General features: G+C 37.0%; 1 protein-coding gene across 5 annotated transcripts in view; it reads left to right on the forward strand.

The window, feature by feature from the left end:
* AKAP6 (A-kinase anchoring protein 6) overlaps positions 1-25909 on the forward strand; it is a 529429-nt gene that overhangs the window by 239923 nt on the left and 263597 nt on the right. For all 5 annotated transcript variants that reach the window (XM_054689765.1, XM_054689756.1, XM_054689754.1 and 2 more), the window contains one exon: positions 23580-23831. In XM_054689765.1, the coding sequence (XP_054545740.1) occupies positions 23580-23831 (252 nt within the window). The remainder of the gene's footprint in view (positions 1-23579; positions 23832-25909) is intronic.

The following is a 25909-nucleotide window of genomic DNA, read 5'->3' on the forward strand; positions in this document are numbered from 1 at the left end:
GGGGCACCCAGGAAATCTAGGTTAATCTTTGCCAGAGAAGGAAATGAGTTTGGTAGACATAACAGAATCTCTACACAGCAGATAAAGTATTACTAACCACACATTTTATACATCAGGAAACTGATGTCCACAGATGAAATGATGGGCTAGTTAAAGGAAACCATAAGTAGAGAGGCATGTCTTCACACCCTGGAGTTGTTTCTTCCATCAGCTGGTCCTACTTCCTTCCCTTTATTTGTCCCTTGATCTCCCCTTCATTCTGCCCATATAGATACAGTTTATGCAGAAAACCTGATGTCTTCAATTTTTATCTGTTCAGCTCTCGTAGCTGCTCTATGACTTAATGACTATCATAATTACTGCTGTTTTGGGAAATGACAGAGCACCAGTATAATGTAGCAAATAGCTTTAGTACTGAATGGTTCAACTAATAGTACTATTCTGAGCGCTGTATTATCATTTGAGTGGGCCTTTTCCTTTCCCATACTGAAGTGCCTCGTTCAAAGCAAAGGATTATTAAGGTCCTCATCAAGCCATTTCAATCAATGTATAAATTGTATTTTATGTCATAATGAGCAGTCTGTTCAATTGAAGTTTTCAGCTTCTTAAAGTGCTTAGAGAATAGTAACAGAAGTGCTCTTAATGGTGAAATTATTGAATTGAAGTGCTTGGATAAGCTGCTTTATTTCTTAGGTGGAAGGGGATATTTTAGATGGAGAAAAAGAGATAATCTTTTTCAAAGCAAACTGGTGATAAAGAGCAACATTTTCCATAGACTATTGATTGTAATGTGTCCATGAAGGGCAGGATTTATTGAAGAAATATAGTTAGACCACTGCCCTTTAGTTTTAAATTACTCATAGAAAACTGGTTTGGGGTTTTAGTTGTCTTACATTTTTGAATATGAGCTCTAATCACAGGGTTACATTATTTTAGATATAAGAAAATACAGTGCTGAGTTCCTCTTCCATCTGTTAGTGCGGAGTGTTGGCTTTTTGCCTAGCTTTTCCCTTCCTTATGCCAACGGGTAGTTATTCATTCTTGGGTTTTTTTTTTTTTTTTTTTTTGTGTGTGTGTGTATGTATATGTGCATTTTATTTTTTATTTTATTTTAGTTTTTTAATTTAAATTTTATTTTTATATTCCCCATACAATTACAACTCCCTATTTTGACCCCAATCCCTCCTTTCCCTGCCCTCCACCCCCCATAGAGTGTCTCTGGTTCATACTTGTTTGTTGATTTTGATATTTTCTTTCCTATAGTTTATTCCTTTCCTGGTCCCTTATTCAGGTTTTCTAGATTCCTGCTATGACTGAGACCGGTATTTTCTTTTTTCTTTTCTTTCTGGCTTATTTCGCTGAGCATGATCCCTTCCAGCGCCATCCATGTTGCTGCAAATTACATGTGTTTATCTTTTTTGAATGCCGAGTAATATTCCATGATGTATATGTACCACATCTTCTTGATCCAGTCATCTATTTTTGGCATTTGTGTTGTTTCCAAAGCTTAGCTATTGTAATATTGCTACAATAAACATAGGGGTGCAGGTGCTCTTTGGAATTGATGTTTCTGTGTCCTTTGGGTAAATACCTTGGAGTGGAATTGCTGGATCATATGGAAGCTCTATGTTTAGTAGGTCCAGAAATCTCCACACAGCTCTCCATAGTGGTTGGACCAGTTTGCACTCCCACCAGCAGTGCAGGAGAGTTCCTTTTTCTCCACAACCTCGCCAACATTTGTTGTTGCTAGTTTTTTTAATATGCCATTCTCACTGGTGTAAGATGGTATCTCATTTTAGTTTTGATTTGCAATTTTAAAAGCATATGTAAATATATTTCTTATTTCCTCCTGTGATATTCTATGCACTCTGATTTTTAAACTTTCTGGGCATCTTTCTAAGTTACAACATAAAGAACCTTTTTATCGTCATTGTATTTTTCATAGCTGTGTAGTGTTCTACTGAAGGAGTGTACCATAATTAACTAGTTCCTTATGATGGACTTTTAGTGTACCAATATTTGGATATAAATTTTATTGCAGAAAATAGCTAGGAATATAAATCATTCGACAAAAAGTATAACTAACTATATAGAGACATAAATTCTCAAAATAGGATTGTAATTCAGTATGTTTACATTAGGAATTTGACTGAAGCGCGGCCAAATTGCTTACCCACTGGTTGCATTAACTTATCCTTCAACCAGTAATATATAAGAGTGCCTATTCTTGCACTTCTGCCAATAATTTCCATTGCCAAATGTTTAACTTGTAGCCTAAAAGTGATACTTGGGTAGAATTTGATTTACATTTTCTTCTTATAAGAGAGGTTGAGCATCTTTTCAAATGTTTAAAGACCATTTGTACCTTTACTTTGAGCCATGTTCATATCCTTTGCTTATTTTTTTAGATGTGTTGTTGGTATTTTACTGAATTGTAAGAGTTCTGAATTGTTGGGGGACAAGCCTTGGGATATGAGCTGCAATATTTTTTCCTCTGGCTTTTTGTCTTTTGACCTTACTTAAGATTTGTTTTTATCATTATGCCATTTCTTTTTTTCTTTTCTTTTTCTATTTGTAGTCAATCTTACCTTTCTTTTAATGGCTATGGATTTAAATCCAAGAGGTCTTCCCCACTCCAAGGTTAGAAGTAATTTACCTTTTTTCTTAGTAATTTTTCTTTTTCCTTTTGCATTTAAATCTTTGATCCATTTGTGGTTTCTCTAGGAACACAGTGCCTCTAACTTAATTTTTTTCTCAGATAAAAATTATCCTTTATCACATGTATACTTGAGTCTACTCCTGGATATTTTCCTTGTATTTTTTGTCTGTGTCCGTGTACATTTACATACTAGTATTAAAGAGTTTTAAAGACTGAGACTTTATAATACAAATATTTTAATATTTGCTACATTGTCTGCTCTCATTTTCCCAATTTTCTCTGACTGTTACTGTTTGTTCATTTTAATGTTAGAATCAGACTATTCTCCATCTGTATCTGTCAACCATCACCCAGTAAAAGTCTTGTTATTTTATCAGAATTAGTATTACACATATATAGTAACTAAGGGAGGACTGATATTTTAATAATGTATTCTTCCTAACCAATAATATGTTTCTTATTCCTTTTGTTCATTAAAAAATATTCTTCAGTGGCATTTTATGAATTTTTCTTTTTTCTTTTGGAAGTTTTCTTTATTTAGGTCTTCTACACTTCTCTTAAGTTTATTTCAAGATATTTTACCTTTATTGCTGCAGACTGAGGGTCATCCCAAGACCCCTAAACTTGTACACTGTAAATGGGCTCTGACATCTGCTGCATAAAGACAAAGTATTTATGTGTAAGACCTTCAGCAGAAAAGAACTTTAATAGAATGATGTACAAAGAGATGGAGGAGAGAGAAAGGACAAGAGTTAACAATTAGATGCCCAAAGTTACCCATCTCCTTGTGGGTAAATGCCCAGCCAATCAGGGTTGGCCCAAAGCAGGGCCACCGAGGCCTCAAACTTGCCACAAGTCTAAAATATCTTCTAGTAGCGAACAATAGGAAAGAGGCAGAAAGTGCCAGGGAAATCTGGAAGGAAAGGAGCAAAATCAAAGTATATCAAGATAAAGGCTGCTGTTGTCAGCTTCCCCATGAGTCTCTCACTCATGTCTCTTCCTAGTGTATCCTTCCATGTCCCCAAGTCCCTGGTGCAACTCAGGCCAGGAAGCAAATGTGTCCTCTTCACACGTTTCTCTCTGCTCCACATGTCTCTTCCAAGTGTTCTCTCTTCTCTTCCTCTTCCAAGTCCTTTTAGCTTCCCATCACTGCTCATCTCCACCCTTCATTAGGTGGGGCAGAGAACATGGGGGCTCCTCTTTTTAGATATTACATAATATTAATGGAATCTTCTCTTATAGCTTCCAGAGCTTATTGTTTGCTTATGTGATAACTCTTTATTTTTGAGTACTAATTTTTTACTGCACTATCTGTTTGAATATTCTTGTTTATTGGGGTTTTCCAGCAGCATAGTCATATCTTCAAATAGTGATAGACTTATTTTCTCCTCCCCTTCTGTCACTCTGGTTTAGTTGACTTTCACTCATTTATTTTGTGGCAAAAACAACTGGTAGTGCCTCCCTGATGGTGCAGGGGTTAAGCCGCAACCTATGAAGCTGTCCACAGCCACTGCAGCATGAGTTTGATCTCCAGCCAGGGAGCTACCCACATGGTGCAGCAGACCTCTCCTGTCTTGCCTGCTGCTCCCCTCAGCAATGTATTTCAGTCAGTCTGCCTGTTCTGTTCCCTACTCTGTCTCTGGTGAATCCTCTCACCCCTACACCTCTGGCCTGTACCCCAGTTCTTATATGCATAAATAAATAAATATTTAAAAAACATGTAGATCTTCATGGTTTACAAAAAAGCATATTTATTTATTAGCCTGGGCCTTGACTCTGTTCCTAGTCTTTATCATCTGGGAACAGAATGAAGGAGAGTCTTAGATCAGACACTAAGGTGGGCTACGAGGACACTTCAGGCAATAAAGAATTAGGTAAAATTCTCTCACATATCTAGTTTGGTCAGCATTGTGTCTATCCATCAATAATTGCTTGTTATTTGTTAATGCTATCAGTTGGTTAGGGGACCCTAGTGTAGCATATGTCAATTTGGGCATTTTTGAAAAATTCGTGGAAAGGTAATCAGATTTGTTCCAAAATTTGGCATGTAATTATTTGTATAAGGCACTATTGTGAATATTAAAATAAGTACAGCACTATCTTCCCCCTCAAAGCCTTTACCATCCAGTGCTCCTGGGCTGGGTCTAGCTGTTAAAGTAGAAGGCTTTATAATTACAAACCAGAAATACTAGCCTGAAGTTAAGTTCTTTATTTAAAATTAGAAAAGTTGAAAGAAAACACCGAGACTCAGTGCCCACATAGTGTGCTTATTAAGTAGAGATTTTCCCAGCATCAGAATGTATTGGCTTATCTGAGGCCACATTGTGGTGGTGATTTTTTTTTTTTTCCTTTCACTTTCTATTTCTTTCTTATACATGCACAGCTAACATCACATCAGCTGTAGAAGTATTTAACATGGCAAGGCAACATATTATTAGTATTGTTTTTGGTTTTGCCACCAAAAGTTTCAATTCTGTTATTTCGAAATACCTTATGGTATGTAATTTTCTCACAACATTTTTTTCATAGTTGTACAGTATTGGTTTCTATCCTCAAGTGTAGTCCCTTAGTTCCCCTACACTATATCACCCCTGATCCATCACCATGGTCCCTTGTACTCTTCCCTTCCGTCTCCTACTCCTCCCTTCTCCCTCCCCTGTTGTATGCCTCAAATCTATGGTCAGCTTGCAAGTTCTGTCTTTTTCTTGACATTTGCTTAGTTTCTCTATATTCTACATATAAGTGAAGCCATCTGGTATATCTTTTTCCCTCTAACTTATTTTTGAAATATAATTTATTTATCCATATATATTTTACCTCATTGTTCATTTTTGTACAATGTATGCTTTCTTTTCTCAGGTGTAGTCCCCATAACATTCCCACCACCAGTTCACCCACCTGGGCACCCTTGCCGTAGTCCCTTGTCGCTTTCTGTCCTTGTTTTGAATCCCTCTCCTCCTCCTCCCCTGCAGAAGGTCTCTGATTTATAGTTGCCTATTAATTTTGTTTTGTTTTGTTACAAGGAAAAAGAAAAATATTGGATGGTTTCACTTATAGGAGGAATATAGGGGAACCAAATAAGGGATCAGGGGAAAAATAATAACTAAAAACTAAGGCAGTATATTATTAAGTGCTGGCATGAGTGGGGCAGGCAAGTGTTATTGGAGATCAGAAGGCAAAATAATTCAGTTTGGTCTGAGAAAGGCATTCTAGAGGAGACAGGACTTGAACTGAGCCTTGAAAAAGATCTGATCAGACACAAAGGCAGAACAGGAGAACACTTTAGGCAGTAGTAATGCTGTGAGCAAAAGACAAAAGCCATAATGAGTCAGGCTTATTTCAAGGATAGCCTGAAAACTGTCTCCTCTGAAATGAGGATCTGGGGGAGATGGAGCTGGTGAGGTTGGCTGGAAGGCAGCTGGTGTGGCCTGAAGGAATCATGGACCTGGATTCTGCTACTGAGCAGTCATGTGTCCTTGGCAAGTCATTGAACCTTCCATTCTTCAATTATCTCACATGTGAAATAGTAGTTTTAGACTGGAAACATCTCTAAAGTAGCTTTCCATTTTAAAGTATTATGTAATTTTTTTATAGTGGTCTTTGATAAGCTAGAATTTATCCTAATATTGTGGAAACTTTAAGGCAGTTCTGAGTAAGGGAATCACATAATGAAAGGTGGAACTCCTCACATACAAATAGGGGCATTTATTGTTATTAAAGCCAGGAAAGGATGATTGCCAAATTGGAAAGAGAAAACCAGCTAGGAAAATGGTAAGTAGTTCAGACTGAAACAGGGCAGTTGAAATAGGCATCAAAGGAATGGAGACAGGAGTCATTATTTATTCATTATTTATTGATTATAAGAAACTGTTAGGTTTTGGGGATTCAGTGCTAAGGAAAGGTTTCTATTCTCATGGAACTTAACATTCTAATGAAAGGAAAAATCAGGTGAATTTGGTGATAGACCAATAAGCTATCTGTGCCCTTAAAAGAATAACCAAACATTCATCTACAAAGAAGTGATTTAGAAAAATGCATTTTCATAAAATGTACTTCTGTGAAGAATTATGAAATATTTACTGATATGAAAGAATATTTATGATATGCCATTGAGTGAAAAACAACACAAAAATAGAACACAATCTGGAAAGTTATATACCACTTTGTGTGAAGATCTAGGGATAAGCAGTAAATAAGACAGATATGGTCCTTCATTAATTTTTTTGTCTTTTCTAATTTATTTTTGCAGTCAACTCATATTACTTCTGTCAAATATGTACTTTTAAAGTTTAAAATAACCCTCCCACTGGCCATTTTTTTGTGTGTTTTTTTTCTCTTTTTGTCTGTACAGGTGAGGTGGTGGATGCACTGCTATAATGATACTGTCTGTGTTTCCCCCAGGTGTTTACACAAAAAAGGGGAGGTGGCTTCAGGACACCAACCTCCAGCTTAGGGTGCATCAGGGCACTGTTCCTTGGCAGCCAGAGTGGTTAGATCTCCCAGACTAGTTCTGCCTCCAACACAAATAGAATCCTGCTGATGAGGCTGGCAACTCTGCAGACTTTTTATAGTTTTTCTGAGGGCTAGTCATTCCAGCCTTGGTGTCAATTTACTGTTGCTCTCTGTTACTTGACACTTCTTTATTCCCGTTGAAGTTGCCTCTCCCGGAAATCTCTCTCATTCCATAAACCCTGGCAACTGCCCCACTGTGCAGCTGACCTCTCACAGTTTGAAAAACAAAATGTATTCTGGCTACATTTAAAGGAAGTTTTGGGGTGAAATTGGGTGAGGACTTGGCTGTAATATCCTCGTGGGCAGAGCACTTAAAGGGGGATCTGGCACTGGCTATCACCTAATATCCAGGGTCTTTACACAAAAGCCTTTGTGTAATTTTCCCTTCCTTTGATGGCTCTTCTCCCATGACTACTACTAACCATGGCTTTCTGTTAAAGCACACTCATTACCACCTTTATTTTTAATAGGCAGAATCTTTATGTTTCTGCTAACAACAAATAAGCAGACAAAAAAACCACCAAGTCATGTTTTTTTTTTTAAATTCCATGTTTTTTAAGTAAACATACATATTTATTGATATTTGTGCTTGCTGAGAACTCATTTATTGGTCCTGCTTTTTTCTTTGGTTTGGAAAGTACATTGCATTGAGTTTGTTTATTAGCTGGTTGTTGATTTCAAAAATAGAGTAAAATGTCTTTTGAGGAACCTAAATCTGTTACAGGACTATTTGAATGAATCTTCTAGCTTCCATTTGATGTGTTATTGGGACATTAATAATGAATGGTTGCTGCACTTGGTGGTCAAATATGTTATTTTGATCCATATTTTATTTCCCAAAGGGACTTCTGGAAAAGGGCAATGATAGTAGATTTAAAACCACATTATTGGAATTCAATAACTTTCCTCTTGCTTTATGTCTAGTGCTTGCTGAAGAGTTGTTCTAATATGGAGAGTTAGTCAAGCATAGGTCAGACAAAATTCCCAAAATGAATTTTCTTAACTAACATAAAAACGGAATTCTATTTTAATTTAGGCTCTGATTTAAATTAATTTAGGTCAGTATTAGAGTTTGCAGAAAACATGTTAGATGTGTACATTCTGCTCTTTTTTGAGTCTATGGATAAAAGGATAAAGATAGGAACAAAATAAATCCACAGTACAGATTATTTGGGTTAATGGAATCAAACAAAAATTTATATAACCCAGTTAGCAAAACTTATATTGTACAGTAGTTCCCAAATAATTGTGAAGTCCTGATTTTTTAATTATGTAAAATATAGTGTGCCCCCTACTTTTTTCCTTCCCCCAATGAGCACTGATTCTCTTTAGATATCTCCACTTACCTGGTTATTATTCAAAACTGTAGTAGCTTGGGCCTCCCTGGTAGCGCAGCGGTTGAGCGCTGAGTTGCGAAGCTGCCCGCAGCCTCTGCAGCGCCGGTTTGATCTCCGGCTGCTCCCTGGCCACCGGAGGAGGGTCCCACATGGCGCGCAGACCTCTCCTGCCGCCCGCTGCTCCCCTCAGCAGTGTACTTCGGTCCTTCTGCCTGCTCTGCTCCCCGCTCTGGCTCTGGTGAATTCTCTCACCCTCCCGCGATTCTGACTGTACCCAATGCTTGTATAAATAAATAAATAAATCTTTAAAAAACAACAACAACAACAACAAAAAACTGTAGTAGCTTGAAAGTGTGAAAGATCCTAGGGTGTTGAGGTCACTCCTAGAGACAAACATGGCCTTACATTGACAAGTGATTGAATCTGTTCTTAGAAATATTCATCCCTTGTAGGATTATGTGAAAATGTAGAAGAGGGTGATGACCTATCCAATCATATTCTGGGATAAATCAATCAATTCAACTAAAAGGGAAAGATGATTAGTAATATTTACATTCACATTCATTTCAGGTGATTAATGTTTACCTTCAGTCATGTGTTTATTAAAGTCTGCTAAACTTAAAAATAATCAAAACAAAACAAAAAACAGAGTCCAAAATCTTAATAGCCAGTGATTAATTATATATCCTAGTTAATAATACCTGGCTAGTAGTTTCTGGCACCTGACGTAGAACCATAAGGGAATGATAATAGGATGACTGTGAATGAAGTGACAGGTCTCTAACTATACACAAAAAAAAGTGCTGAGAGTCTGAGGACCTTGCTGCTTTGACATTGATTCTCAATCACCTAGATATCATACTTTATAATATTTATTATGAATGGTTTGACCTTCATTCCTTGACTTTTTTTATTTTTTGCCATGGGAACAAACTTTATTTCTTTTATTTAACTTTTACTTCCCCACCCCCTTTTGCACAAAATAAACGAATCTCTAGTGGAGAAACTATAATACATACATATAAACAGTACACTAAAAATCATTTGTAATGCTGCCCTCTAGAGAAAATACTATGAACAGATTTGGCACTGTTTTTAGTTTCTTATTTAAGTATAAATACCTCTAGTTTTTTATGAAACTCTTTTATAACTTACTTTTTATCAGTTAAGAAAGTGTTTACTGTAATCACAAAATACATAGAAAACATAGGACTACTCTCCTTGACATTTTCTTTAGAGATGTATTTGGGGAACCAACTCCCCAAGGGAAACAAAAGCAAATATAACAAAAGGACTGAATCAAACTAAAAAACTTCTGCACAGCAAAATAAATTTGAATCAAAATGGAAAGATATTCTACAAAATGGGAAAGATATTTGCACATCATCTTATAAAGATTAATATCCAAAATATACAAAGAAATCATAAAGTGCAAAAGCAAAAAATAAGCAACCTCATTAAAAAATGGACAGACAATTTGACATACAGATTACCAAAAGGCACATTAAAAGATGTTCATCATCTCTTGCAAAATCATCTCTTTGCAAGTCAGAACAATGAGATAACAAACACCTCATACCTGTTGGAATGGCCATTATCCAAAAGACAAGAAATAACAGGTGTTGGAAAGGGTATGAAGAGAAGACAAAACTTCTATACCTTTGATGAGAATGTAAATGTAAATTGATGCAGTAATTTTGGAAATAGTATTGAGAGCCCGCCCTCAAAAATTAAAAATAGAAATTCCATTGCCTCCCTGGTGATGCAAGGGGTTAAGCACCGCACTATGAAGCAATCCACAGACTCTGTAGCATGAGTTCGATCCCCGACCGGCCAGGGAGCAACCCACATGGCAAATCAGACCTCTCCTGTCTCGCCCACTGCTCCCCTCAGCAGTGTATTTCAGTCAGCCTGCCTATTCTTTTCCCTACTCTGTCTCTGGTGAATCCTCTCACCCCCTGCATCTCTGGCCTGTACTCCAACTCTTGTATGCATAAATAAATAAATCTTTAAAAAAAACAGAACTTCTGGGCCTCCCCTGGTGGCGCAGGCAGTTGAGCGCAGCACTGTGAAGCTGTCTGCAGCCTCTGCAGCGCCATTCAATCCCGGCCAGCAGGCAAGGGTCCCACGTGGTGTGGCAGACCTCTTCTGTCTCGCCCGCTGCTCCCCTCAGCAGTGTATTTCGTCAGTCTGCCTGATCCGTTCCCTGCTCTCTCTCTGATGAATCCTCTCACCCTCCCGTGCATCTGTCCTGTACCCCGGTTCTTGTATAAATAAATAAATAAATAAATCTTAAAAAACTAACAAAAAGTAGAACTTCCACATGATCCAATTATCCCACTTCTGGGTACTTACCCAAAAGTCACAAAACACTAAGAGATATATGCACCCCCACATTTATTGTAGCATTATTTGTAATAATTAAAAGCTGAAAACAATCTAGGTACCTATCAACAGATGATTAGGTAAAGAAGATATGGTGTATATATATACACACACAATGGAATACTACTCAACTATAAAAAAAAAAGATGAAATCCTGCCATTTGAAACAATATGGATGGGTCTCGAGGGTATTATGCTAAGAAAGGTAAGTCAGATGGAAAAAGACAAATACCATATGATTTAACTTTCATTTGGTATGTAGAGAAAGCAAACAAATGGATGAACTAAATAAAGCAAAAATAAACTTTTAGACTATTAGTCCAATTAGTGGTTACCAGAAGGAGAGAAGGGAGGGGCAGGTCGTGTTTAGCATCTGTGTATTTTTCATTATATGGAATACTGCATCATTTTAAACCAATCTCCCTGCTTTCAATCTTTTGGTTTTTAGAGTTGTTTACCTTTATAAATAACTCTGTGCTAGCAGATACTCCTAGGAATAAAACCATTGGGTCAATGGGAGGCAAAGAGAGCTTTCCAGGAGGTTAGTGGAGATCTACATTTCCACCTACCCTTCAAAAAATGATGGCATTGGCTTTAGAATTATCTCATACACAGGGTCTTCTTAACCATGGGCCCTAAAAGTAGTTCTTCAGAGGGTTCTGATCCAGAGGTTTCATTTCCTGTTCTGGACTCTCAGATATGAGATCTAAAAATTTGTATCTATAGTACTAGCTCCAATGGCATGTTATAGGTGTTTAAATATAAACCAACAGCTAAATTAGTTGCCATGGATGTTTGTGTGTGGGAGGAAGACATAGAAACATATCCTTAGAGACTGTGCAATGGTCTTAGTGATCTAAATATATAAAGGGTGCATCTAAGAAAGAGGCTGACCTGCCCAAGGTCATATCATGAGTCAGCAATGAAACCCCAAATAAGACTTTCTCACAGTATAAAGACTATTTATGAATAGATCAAGAGAAAACATTTGTAAATGAATCTTTTAATATCATTTATATCTTGAAGTTCTCCAAATTTCAAGAGAATTACTAGAAGATTTTCATCTGAGGTAAACAAATCTAAATTGATAAAAGGTATTGATAACTTTTTAGAAAATAGTCTTACAGTTCAATGGCTAAAATGAAGAGAATAGTAGCAGGTGATATAGGCAGATGGAAATGAGCCTCAGAGGTGCGTGTATGTGTGTGTTTGGAGAGGCATAGAAAAGGAGAATGACAGAGTAATAGTTTGGATCTATCATGGTAACTAAGGAATATACAACCAAAGATGCTCCTCAGTATATTAACCCTGGAATGTACAGGATAAAGATTTGACCCTTATTCTGAATGACACATAGTTCTTTCTTTCTGAGCCTGGTGGTATGAATATGTACTATTATTCCTGAACTTGTGGCAGGATTACCTGCAGGAGCCTTAGAGATACCTGTTAATACCTCTGAAGCTAGAAATTAGGTCTCCTGATTCTTAGTCCAGTGCTCTTTCTACTACTATTAGAAAATAGTCATTTTATAAGAATATTTAGCAATACATAAAAGCTTTTGGGTAACCAAAAGTCAGGCTATGCATTATGGTAGGTGAACACAAAATGAAAGGAAAAAAAAAGAGAAAATAATAAGACTTGAGAGTAGAGATCATTTATCCAGCACTGTCTTTATAGATAAGTAAACTGAGGCTTAGCCATCTACTGGGACACAAATAATCAATATACCCCTGGACCAAAAACTTAGTCTTCCTGACAGTTAACATGGTGTAAAGTGATCTAGAAACATCTTGTGATTCATTTGTTCTTTCTCATGATCATCTTCAAACTCCTATTTCATGGTTTGTGAATTCAATATCATTAGTATCAGCATCTATTAAGAATCTATTTGCATGTGATACTCTATAAATAGAGAAATGTAGCTTTGCCAGATAGGATTTTCCTAAGGTTGATAGACTACATAGAAATGGACAGAAATGATATATAGACCATTGAACAAAGAAAGCAAACATGTAAATTGTACAACTTTTGCCGTGTGAGATGGTAAGTGAAGAGATCCTTATAGTTTATTGCTTGAATAGATCTACATCATTGGATAGCCCTAAACTAGTAAGTAGTAAGAATTGTCCTACGCCCTATAGTTTTTATATTTTAAGGAAATATAAAGAGTGCTTTCCTGTTTATAACTACCTTCACTGATTTTTGTCATTTGCATATTCTGTGGTGATCTACAAAGATAGGAAGGGGCTGTTGAGGCCAGAATTCTCTCAGTGATTTCTAAAACCAACGGACTTTTCCTTCTCTGAAGGAGAGCTAATAGTCATACGGTTTTTAGTTGTATTTTTATTAGAAGGGCCTTGAAGGTGATAAAGAAACCTACAAACTACCAAATGTTTAAATTGTGTAATGTGAACTATGGTGAATGTGGGTCTAGGGAATAAGTTATTTTCTCTCAAAGACTAGTTAAAGACAAAGCAAACATGACTATGTTCTCTCCTGTGGTAATCAAAGCCACCTTGACCAAATTCTTTATAAATATGTGTCCTAGTCATTGGTTTTAGGGTGTGCATTAGAGAAATTATGAGATCTTCTACTTCCTTGTGTTCTTGAGAACTAGTGTCCTTGATGTGGAAGAAAGGAGAGACAGATGTATAGAAGATGTGAGATAAAAACCCTGTTGGGACCTCCCTGGTGGCGCAGCGGTTGAGCGCTGGGTTGTGAAGCTGCCCGCAGCCTCTGCAGCGCTGGTTCGATCCATGGCTACATGGCATGCAGACCTCTCCTGCCGTGCCCACTGCTCCCCTCAGCGGTATACTTCAGTCCTTCTGCCAGCTCTGCTCCCTGCTCTGGCTCTGGTGAATTCTCTCACCCTCCCGCACTTCTGACTGTACCCATTCCTTGTATAAATAAATAAATAAATCTTTAAAAAAAAAAAAAAAAACCCTGTTAATGAATTAGACTTGGTAATATCAGTTAAGAACTCATAAGATATTTTATTTTTAAATATACATGTTTCCTAGCTTTGATAAATTAAAAACAAAACAAAACATGGAAACAATGGCTGGATTCCAGTAGTAATTGGTGTCCCTATTGTCCAAACGGTAAATCTGGTAAAACTTTTCCTGTTAAAAGAGATCAAAACTTCTTGGAAAATTGGTTGAATTTCAGTCTAGAAATATATAAGACAAACAAGCAGCTATCACAGACTACTAGAAAAGCTGACTTGAAGTCAAATTGAAGGTGCTTCCACTGACCATATGTATAATTTGAGCTTCAACAGGATAAGAATTAAAAATCCATCACATGTTTAAATCTTCCTATGATACTAAGTGAACCAACTTATTGGTTACCTTCTGAATATGACAGAAACCAATTCATTATCTTGAAAACTGGGTAAAAAAGAAGAAAGAAGCTATTGCCTTAACTTTTCTTTATGAGTTGAATCACTGTAATCAAATAGTAGATATAAATAAGCATCTTTTAATAGTCCTTCCAGCTAAAAAATGAAAATGAAATGATAGAACTAGAATATAATTTTCGAACCTCCAATGCATTAACAAATTTTGACACAGAGCATCAACTGCCAAAATAGTTGATAGTTTCAGCCACCATCAAAATATAGAAAAAAAATCAAAGTTAATTGCCTCTTAATGAAAAAACAATACTTATACTTTGGTGAAAGAAATTGAACTTGAAACTAATCAGTCCTCAGGATCCAGTTGCCACTCTGTAGGAAATAAGAGAATGGTGTGCTGACTGGTTTGTGCAATTATAATCACAAATCCAAATTTTGGAAAACCCTCTAGGCCTTATGCCCTGTGAACTCCACCAGAGAAACTATATGAAATAGAAAGGACTATAGGAATCTATAGGTTAAAAAGCTTTAAAAGACATATCAAGTGAAAGACTAGGTAAAACTGTAGTGTCCACACATGCATTCTTGGGTGATAACATCATAAAGAAATGTGGTTGCTGTGTAAGTCAGGTTAGTGGTTACACTTGGTAGGATGGTTGGTCTGAGAAGGGGAGGGCGCACTTCTAGGGTGACTGGCAAAGTTCTAATTTTGACCAGGGTCATTGTTACAAGGGTGCTTGCCTTATAGTTTAAGTTATATATTTTTTTGTGTGGTATTCTGTATCTGTTTCCTTTTATAATAAAAGTATTAAAAAAGCATAAAAGGGAATTGTGTTACAGAGACTAGTAAACATGATGCTGCCCTGGAGAGTACACAACCCTGTCAGCAGTAGAAAATTGTCAGTTGTGGAAAATTGTGTTCTGGGGCACAAAAAATGCAAGATCTCCTATAGGTACACCTGTGTAATATCAGTGGCAGGCTGCCTTTCCAGGTGTTGGGGGGCTTGTTTTAATGATTGTGTTCATTAAAATGATTGTGGGCAGCAGATTTTGTAACCTTTGTGTTACAAAGTTTACTGTGTCAGTCAGCTAGACAGATGACCCATCTCTGGTTCAGTGTTTTTTTCTTTATGTGTGCATGTGTGCACCTGTCCATGTATAGTTGATGCTGAGAACACTAGCATCATGTGCTTGCAAAAAATGTAGGCTCTTTCTTCAACAGGAGCAATTTCGGAATCTACATGACTAAACAGTCAGACAGTAAGTGTGGAATCACCACTGACTTCTCTGTCAATTTACACCTGAAATTAATTCTATAAAAATATGTTGGGGAAAGTACAGATCTTCTGAGCAATTTCCAGATGAGCTATTGAGAGTTAAGTTCATAGCTGTGCTTTTTGTTACTGAATGAACTTGCATTTTTAACCTTTATCTAGTTGAGTCACAGAGAACACTGAATGTGAATGTGACTAAGCAATACCCCAGTTAGAAAAAAAATCTCCATTGTTCAGCAGCAATTGTCATTTTTCCTCTTGTCTTTTTATTCAGGATTCCCCACCCCCCTCAATTCAGAGCTTGAGGTTAGTAATTTAAAGTGATATCTCAATCAGTGAATTCTTTGAAGCTTTTTAAATAATAAATTTAAAAAATTCCTCAAATCATGAAAACAGAACAATTCAGATTTGAATAGAGTCAGGTTTGGCCAGACAGAAACTGTAATTGGTCTTTTCTCAGTTGAAGGCAAAGGAGGCTTTGATAGTGTGAAAGCATAGTTCAAAGTCAGCATCTTCATCCTCCTCTTTGTACAACATCTCCTTTATTCTCCCAAATCCACAAGGCTTTTCATTACCTCTCCTAATCGAATGGGAGATGATCCAATGGCAGCTACTTACATATACTGATCCAATGCTGATAATAAATGTGAATATACATAGGAGGGAGCTTTTAGGGATTTCACTTCTTTTTATGAAATACAATACTTTATCCAATTGAATTCATTTTTACAAACATCCTTTGAACATTGCCTATGTGCATGGCAGTGTCCTAATATAGCACTATAGGTACAAAGATGAGTAAGGCACATTTCTTGCTTCCAGAAAGATGTAGTCTAGTCAGGAAATTGGATGAGTAAGAGCTAAAGATATAGCACAATCATTTCTACATAAAATTATTTTAGTCCTCATACTTCAGAATCTTACCAATTAAAAGAATAACCACTGTGATAACCATGGAGCTCTTCAACCCTTAGAGAGAAGTGCTGTGCTGATCACAGGAAGTCTCAGCACTCTTCCCATTACTCTCCATCATAGACATTCTCAATGTGACAATAAGAAAGGAAGAGCATTAAAAATGTATTTGATCAAGAAAAGAAAAAAGAGGAGATAGTCTACCTCTTGGGAAATATAATACCTTGTCATAAGAACATCTATCAGTCTGTCTTTTGGAGAAAGTACACTTTTGATAGTCAATTGAGGGATGGCATTAATACTCTGCAATGAAAAGTTTTTTGTATAAAGTTGCAAGTTTTACTTCAAATGGTTCACTTGTGAGTTTTTTTTAAATAGGTAACTGGTATTCCCTTGATCTGCATTTTAAAATATAAAGTATATGTATTAGGTGAGAATCTTTTCTCAGCTTTTTTTAATGAACCCACATGCATATGGTGAACATATGGCTAAAGACTCTTTTCTTTCATTATTATTTTCTTAGTTATTCATTTCTACAACTGATGGTGGAAAAGTGAGTAGTCATGATGACATGGCATTTTGCAGTAAGACTAAAATATGTACACAAAATAACTGTTTCATTTATTTCTCTTTTGCTCATTTTATAACATAAAAGCATTTCACTCTAACTTTGAGAAAAGGTGAAAGTAGGAATGAGGAGATCCATTCTTTAAAAGTAGGCTTTAATTCAGATTTGTTTTAGAAAAACCGTCTGAATGTGTTCTATACTTAACTAATGTAAGACAAAGCCTTTTGAGAGAAACAGATTATTTTGAGGGGCTGAGAAACATTTGGAGTTATAGATGAAGAAAGTCCTGTCAATTACTGTTTATTCCTATGGAGAGGTAGTTCATAGGAATTGAGAACATTTGCTATGTTTTTTTCATTTGAGAATTGCAAGTGGGAAAGTGAGAAGCTGAGACAAGTGCGAGAGGTGGAGTACCAAGTTTGGCTTCAGTACTAGATAAGGAAGTTGCTGGAAGGGCGGTTTCCCTTCACATGCAGATCCCTGGATAATCGCAATATGGCCAGACTGTTGATCCAGGAACACTCCTAATTTGAGGATGAAACCTTCAAGATATTTTGAGAATGGTTGAAAATGGGCATGGTGGCCTTATAATGAGGCAACAAAAAGACCCCCTCCCAGCTACAGCTGAGGAGCTGAGGAGGTGCCACAGAGTGATCGCAGTGAAAAAATTAGAGCAATCACTGGACGAGTGCCCTCATTTCTATCCCCTGCTGGTGAAAACTGAACATAATGGTTAAATACAGTTATCTTAACAGCCTTGTGACTGCCTAGAATAAATAAGATAACAATTGAAAAATAAACAACAATCTGAAAAAAAAAAGACACCTCTCACATAAACATGCAACCAAATTAAAAGAAAAATAGTGACACAGTCAGAGTTTATTTGTAAACAGTCTCAGGTTATACCAGTGTTTATATCATCTACTTCAGTAACCACAGAAGATTCCTATTTTACTAACAAGCAGCAAGCAGCAACTGCAATTTTGAGACCACACAGTGCTTAGAGAGTTAAGTGAAGTAGGCAGTTGGCAACAAAATGCTTTCAGTGTATTTTGCCACAGGGGCTCCTGGGCTGTATGTAAGTTAAACTGGAAAATGGAGAACATCACTTTCCCATATTAGCACAATACTATCTATGAAAAAAGAAAACTCACACTATTTCCAAGATATATTATTAACTATTGTTACTTGTTTTAACTTCCTTTGAGATGGGATCCAGAATAGCTTCACTTTCTTTTGGATTAGAAAATATTTGGAAGCTATAGAATTAAGACCTATGATTGTAATACCATGACATTAAGAGCTGTGCTATTTGTAATTTATGTGAATCTGAAAGCATGACCCCAAATGAATTTTTATATGCATTTTACTGAGACTATAAACTTGTTTTCTTTTCTCTTATTTTAAAAGCTATCATACAAAATTGACTTTCTTTTTTATGAAAACATGTACAAATTTCAACCCATCCATAGATTTTTAACATCACCTCCATGTTCAGGATGCAGAACAGTTCCAATACCCCAAAAAACTCGCTCATGTTATCAGTTATCAGTTCATGGTCATGTCAAAGTTTATCTTTGTGTCCTTGACTTCTCTTTGGATCAGCCTTTCTTCTACCTCCTTATTCCTGGAGTCCTTCAGCTCTCCATTCCTGGACATAGCTTACAAGGGTAGGAGCTGCCTAAAGGATGATAGACTGAATCTGGGGTTTGGGGAGTAAGAGAAGTCTAAACTGGTAGATCTGCCCAGTGTTCAGTTGTTCCTGGTAAGGCATACTTAGAATCAGGAAAGGAATCCAAAGAAAAAAAAACACTGGGAAGAAGAACTGGAACTGATAGGGCTATTATCACAAGAAAGGGGATAATTTCAGAGTGAGACTATGAAGGGTAAGTTTTTGGGAATAATTTGCTTTATAGAAGATGGACTGGTAGACCGAATCAGCTCTCCCTTTGATGCTAGAAAGGGTTATGTGGCTGTCACTCTGGCAATCTTTAACACCCGCAACCCTTTCTTGACCTTACTCTCAATGTGGACACTCGATCTTCTGCCTACTAACACCTCCCCTCTATCAATACAGCAAAGAATCTGAAATAAAACTAACATTTGTTGGTGATTACACTTTGCTGTAAATTTTAGTGACTATATTAGCTAAATCAGTCATTGTCATGTTAAGTGCTTTAAAATCTCTAATTGTGGAATGAAATATTTTGTTTTCTCTTAATACTCTCAGTAAGCAGATAGGAAGATATTCTCACTCTTTATCTCCAGTCCTGAAGGGAATGTTTCTTTTCACATTCCTAAAAATCTGTGAATCTTTTCTGAAATCACTACATTGTTTTAATCAAGTAGCACTAAAATACTTGATAGTTCAGTCATGTGAAATCCAGTTGCTATCTGCTGAAGTCACATGTCCAGCCGAGTTCAGACATCAGTGATTCCTTACAGACATCAGTTGAACTCTGGTTCGATTCCCTTCTCTGTGCTTCCACTTTGCCTTGTTAATCTAGTGCCACAGGGCCTCCAGTAGGTCAGATCTTTCAGCCTTTTAATTCCAAAGAGTTCCTGCTGGGAGGAAATCATTCAGCAAATTGTTTTTAAAAATCTCTACTACCTCATTATCTGATTGCGTTAAAATAAACAGAATGTCCCTAATCTTCTTCCACTGCTTTCATGTAAATGTCCAGCAAACCGGCTACTATTAAGGGCCTAAACATCAGAAGCTTCAAACTGATTATTCTTTAAATATTTGTTTGACATTTAGAGGAACAGGAAAAAGTAAATTTTCTATTATTAGAAAGTATATAAAGATTCAGAATTACTCAGTTGCCTTTCTCTAAACAAATCTCTAATCAAATGTTCAAAGCATAGATCATGTTTAGAAGTAGATGAGTATAATGCATATTCGCATACATACACACATCCTACATATCTATACATATGTAGTTCTTGTTCTATAGTTTGTCAAACCAGACAACTATGGCAACGTTGAGGCATAAAAATACTTTAAGTAAATTAACATCAGAGAATTGTATCATGCTGTGCATTATTCAGTTTCAGGTTTCCAGTGGAGATGGTGTGTGAACATTGCTAATATACTCACTCAACAGAGTGAGGTCATACTGTGGGGAGGGTGTTTCTTTCCCCTTCGCGGACATCTGCTTCTGTGGGAACAGGGCCAATTTGCATTTTTGCAGTTGTATAAAGAGGAGAGTGTGGAAACTCAAGTTAATGGCACCCCCCAATGCTTTCTTTAGTGCCCCTGAGATATTTTTTCCCCTGGATAGTTGCCTGCCAGTCTTGACTCATGGTCCAGCTCTGACTAAATTCCTACATCCATTATGAAGGAGCCAAATCATGTAAGACAAGTAGATGGCATGTACTTTGGCATGAAGTTATCATTGCCAAGGTTACATATAACCTTTTGATTTGGGGGATGGTTTTGGGTAACTGAAAAATACCTATTTAGTTATTATGAGCATGTGGCAAATCTTTTCTTCTCCTAGGTATGTAACATTCTGCATCTGTAGGATCAGAGTGGGATATGATAGAGACTAACTAGTCTTGAGTTATGAAATCAAGTATGCGATGAATATTGAAAATATTGTCAAGGAGTGGTTGAAGTGATGATATAGAAGCTATGCTAGGAGAGGGTTTGTATATGATAAAAAAGGATAGAGGGACTGGTGGCCTAGATGGGGTTGAAGAGAGAATGAAGTGAAAAGGTCAGGCAAAGAGAGGTTGGTGGCATTATGGGACTTTCTAATGCTGTTTCACAAGTGGAGTGATGACCAAGTCCAGTAGAATGATGACAGAGAATTGTCCCAATAGAATGGGTGTGAAGGGTCTTAGAGTTTCGGAGTAGATATTATTCAAGTCTGGGTTGTTAGCTGGCTCATCAATATGAGTGGTGAAATTACCTGAGATAATGGTTTGCTTGGTATGGAGAGCAAAATTGTGACTCAGATAGTCTTCTGTATAGGGGAGTGAAAGAAGAATGTAGGTAACAGCAACGAGGAAGGAAGACTGAAAGGCTTAGCAGACAGTAGGCACCTACTAAGAAAGAAGGGTGGTTATATAAATCAAAGAATAATAACCAGAAAGTGGCAAATAAGCATCTTTCCCCATCAGTCCTATCCCCATCTCTCAGATCTCCCCTGGGAAGACAACAGAGAAGCAAGATCCTTGGGAAGTCAAGTTTGGGTGAGGCCAGAAGGTAGATGTAACTTTCTGTGATGCAGTTAAGAAATGTTTTGACAATGGATCGGAGGAAATGTCAATAGTTTTTGGTTTGGAATTTGGAAGAGATCAGCATTGGGAGGAAGAGAATCTTCACTGGTGACATAGTACTATATAGAAGTGAGTATCCCGAGAGCAAAGGAATGGAAGGCGTTAGCTTTGGGGTGGTGGTTGGGATATCAGGAGTAAGAGGTGTGTGTGTGGGTATAAATGGGGTAGACACTTCCAGTAGGCATTGACTGGCACCCAGAGCAATGTGGAATATCTGAGGATAGTAATTATAGGCAAGCTCTTTTGTGTGGACCCAAGCTATGATTTAGTTCCATGTATTTGCTAATAGGGTTATGTAATTTTTGCCAAATGTGCTCATGGACTACATTGGGAAGAACTTTGCCAATTAGGATTCTAAAGTCTATTTAGCTTTTCTATCCTATATAGAATATATAGCTATTTTGAAGTTTTATTTAACTTTTAATCTTTGGGTTTTTTTTTATTATTTCCAATTTTTATCACAATCACCAGTTAAGTTTAAATCACCTCAGTTTTAATAGGTTTTAGGAACTAATGTTGGGGCATTTATTGAAATTACACAATAATTATTATTCAAAATTCTGCATGACTTTCCATCATTTTAAATAGATTTTTTCATCTATTATTGCACATTATTAAATATAGGTTATGTTTTTATTTTCTTTAAAAGCAAGTAATTATGTTATATGAAATGGAAAGGTTGTTTCTGGCATACAATGACTATTTTTGATATTTATGACTCAGAACTCAAAGGCCGTCTTAAAATTTCAGTTTCAACAGAAAATCATAAATGGAATCCCCATTTAAAAAAATCCCTGATACATAAATAAAATGAGTAATTGAGCACTTTTAGCTGATATCTACATTGTTCTAATGCTTAATGGAATGGATTCAAATTGCCCATGTAAACACTACCATTGATGCAACTCATTTTGTGCTGCTTGTCATGATAGCACAATGGAAATTTGAGAACTTATTTGGACAAGTGACATTTCTGACACTAAATCTGCCTTGTTAATAGTATGTGTGGAAGTGATTAAAACTTTGATTTGGTAATACTTTTATTTAAATTGTCCAGGTATTAAGAACAAAATAAGGGCCGCACCGGTGGTGCAGTGGTAGAGTGCTGGGCTGCGAAGCAGCCTGCAGCCTCTGCAGCGCCGGTTCGATCCCCGGCCACCAGTGAGGGTCCCACATGGCGCGCAGACCTCTCCTGCAGTGCCCACTGCTCCCTTCAGCAGTGTACTTCGTCAGTCTGCCTGTTCTGCTCCACGCTCTGGCTCTGGTGAATTCTCTCACCCTCCTGTGCTTCTGACTGTACCCAGTGCTTGTATAAATAAATAAATCAATCTTTTTTTTTTTTTTTAAAAAGAACAAAATAAAACTATATTTTGCTTTCTTCATCCTTGGGATTTTTCTGACTTCACATTTTTAAGGTTTTTCTGCTTGCAAAGTGTGGTTGAAATTAAATCCATTATGAATTTAAAAATTAAACTGTATCTCTGTGGGAGAGAGACAACTGTCCCTTACATTGAAGACCCTCGGGTTCATTGGGAATGATGGGAGGAAGTATAAAGCATATTTTTCTAGCCAGTCTTTCTTCATATTTGGTGTCTGGATGACACTTTCTAACCTGAAGTATTTGTATGCTTAGTGGAGCAGCTCATGACTAGTTGAAAGAGCAATCCTTATTAGAATCCTTAATAAATAGTAAATAAAGAGAACATAGAGCAGATCTGTGAGTAAACCGTTCACTATGGTTCATCATACAATTTGGGCATCTGAAAAATAGTGTAATTTTTGTTGGTTAAAAAAAGATCTACAGCCTCCCAGTGGGCAACAGTTGAGCACTGGGTTGCGAAGCTGCCCGCAGCCTCTGGAGCGCCGGTTAGATCTCTGGCCGCCGGGCTAGGGTCCCACATGGCGCGCAGACCTCTCCTGCCGCCCGCTGCTTCCCTCAGCAGTGTGCTTCGGTCCTTCTGCCTGCTCTGCTCCCCGCTCTGGCTCTGGTGAATTCTCTCACCCTCCCGCGCTTCTGACTGTACCCAGTGCTTGTACAAATAAATAAATAAATAAATAAATCTTTAAAAAAAAAAAAAAAAAAAGATCTGCTTACCCATAGGCACTGAAGGTCCGGCACCCAGGAAGATGGCGCAACTATGTATCTGAACTAAAATAGTTCAGCTATCTAACATGCTTTCACCTGAGCTGTTGGCCTTGATAATTGGTTTAGGTGAAGAGTGACTTTTCTTTTAACCCTCCCTTCCCTAGGATAAGGCAGTCCTCATAGATTTGCTTTTCTTTACTGCAGGACATTTGTGAAGATATTTCAGATCATGTTGAGCAAATCCATGCCCTTCTTGAAACGGAGTTCTCCCTGAAGCTGCTGTCCTATTCTGTCAATGTGATTGTGGACATCCATGCAGTGCAGCTCCTCTGGCACCAGCTCCGTGTCTCAGTGCTAGTTCTGCGGGAACGCATTCTACAAGGTCTGCAGGACGCCAATGGCAACTATACCAGGCAGACAGACATTCTACAAGCTTTCTCTGAAGAGACAAAGGAGGTGGGTATTTTCTTTGATGCCAAGTAATGCCTTGTCAGGTGGGACCCTGAGAATGTTTCAGTTCAGAGATGTGGAGCACGAATTCTTGGTAGGCAAATAAGCAGGTATAGTGACTAGAGGCTAAGGCACTTCCTCTGGGAATGAGACTTTAGTCCAGAGTTAGTTCACTTCTGGTAGTTTGCACAGATACTACCCTTAGTAGTTAGTGCTAATGTGGCTTCCTAGTCACTATTTAATTACTTGATAAATATTTGTTAAACATGTACTATATGCCAGAAAATAGGTGGCAAAAATATAATAGTTGCCAAAACATGGTCTTTGCCTTTAAGGAGTTTAGAATCTAATGAAGGATGGAGACAAGGGAAAAAACATTAAGGCCAGTCATATTAGGTGTCTGGATGACATGGTGATAAGTCTACATGGTGCACTGGAAGACAGAGATGTGGCATCTAATTCAGACATGTGAGGCTTTCCATAAGAAGGGAATCTAACCTGAGACCTGCAGAAGAATCAGGATTAGGGTGGTAAACAGAGATAGAAAATATTCTAGACAGAGAATGAAATAATCTAAGATAAAAAAATTCAGAGAGAATGACAGACCCAGTGAGCTATAGATAGGACTAGAGCAGAAATTTCAAGGGACCAGGAAGCAAGATTTGAACCAATAGGTAAGCAGAGGTCTGATCATAAAAATAAAAGTCATATTAAACAGTGACTTTTAGAGACTTGGACCTCAGTTTGAGGGCAGAAGAACAAGTTTTCAGGAAATTATCATGATTAATGCTTTAGAAAAGTTCTTCTGGATGCCGTATATCAAACGAACTTTAGAATATTATATAACCAATATGTTTAGATTTTTGTACTTTTATTAAGATTAGTTTAAAGAGGTTGTTATCCTTGATGGATAGCTTAGGAATGGACACTGTAACTTTGAATCCAAGTGAAATTTCCTATTCCCAAATAAAATTGACATTTGATAGAACAAAGCATTGTGCTAGCTAAGCAGAGGCTGTGTGTGTATGTGTGTGCATGTGTGTGTATAGACAGATATAGATGATACCATATATATGATACTATATAAATAGATGGTACCATATGAATAGATAAAATTTAAAAGTCTTATAATAAGTGCTATATAATTTCTCAATGTTTCAGTGACTGAGTAGCACAAAATAAATCTGTAACTATTATCATAAAACTATTCTTATAAAAAGCACAAAATAAATCTGTAACTTAACTGATTATTGTCTTCAAAATAATGGTATTCGTCCTGAGATAAATTCCCTGTAGGACATGGAAGCCTATGGGAATCAAGTCAGTCTAGATTCACTTCTAACTTTGAGTCATAGTCTTGGACTTTGTCTTTATTTAGCTCTCCCTGATATTATGGTAATAAGGGAGGTCATAAAGACTTTGGCAGCATCCTTTCTAAATCATAGGATGAATATGTGGATGTGTGTCTTAGTCCTCAATGCCATCCCTCCCTACTAGATTCCCTAGAGGGTCCTTGATTAGGACTCCATAGTTACGGGAGACTGCAAAGAATCTTAAACTGCCTGACTCTGTTCTAAATATGGTGTCCATGAGGTATGTGCTAAAAAAGGTGGCGATTAGAGAGGGTGTAACATTTGTCTAAACTCTGAAGAGCTCTTTCTTTAGATATCTACCTGTCATTCCAAGTCTATATATTTTATTGTTCTTCCCATTGTGTTCTATTGACTCTGTCCAATGTCCAGTATTGATCAATCATTAGATCTACCCGCTTTCTATTTTTAATCATTTGTGTATCTACCACAGCACCTAAGTCATTTTGCTGTGTATAAAAATTTGAATTAAATAAGGCATATGCTCTCTGATTTGTAAAGGATGAAGCTATTACTTTAGGTTGGTGGACTGGGATTAATAATAGGGATTAACTGAGTCATAACTTCAGCCTGTAGAGAATTGAAGTCCTTAAGAATTATTACTATAGTGTAAATAAAATATTTGAAAGATTTTTGTATATTTTCCATTTGTCCATTAGAAATTAAACTTTGCTTTGTTTTCCGTTTTCTATCATTACTTGCTCTCTCAGTCCA

Source organism: Talpa occidentalis, unplaced genomic scaffold (genome assembly GCF_014898055.3).
Source record: "Talpa occidentalis isolate TD23 unplaced genomic scaffold, MPIMG_talOcc4v2.1 talOcc4.11, whole genome shotgun sequence".
In the NCBI taxonomy this organism is placed as follows: domain Eukaryota; kingdom Metazoa; phylum Chordata; class Mammalia; order Eulipotyphla; family Talpidae; genus Talpa; species Talpa occidentalis.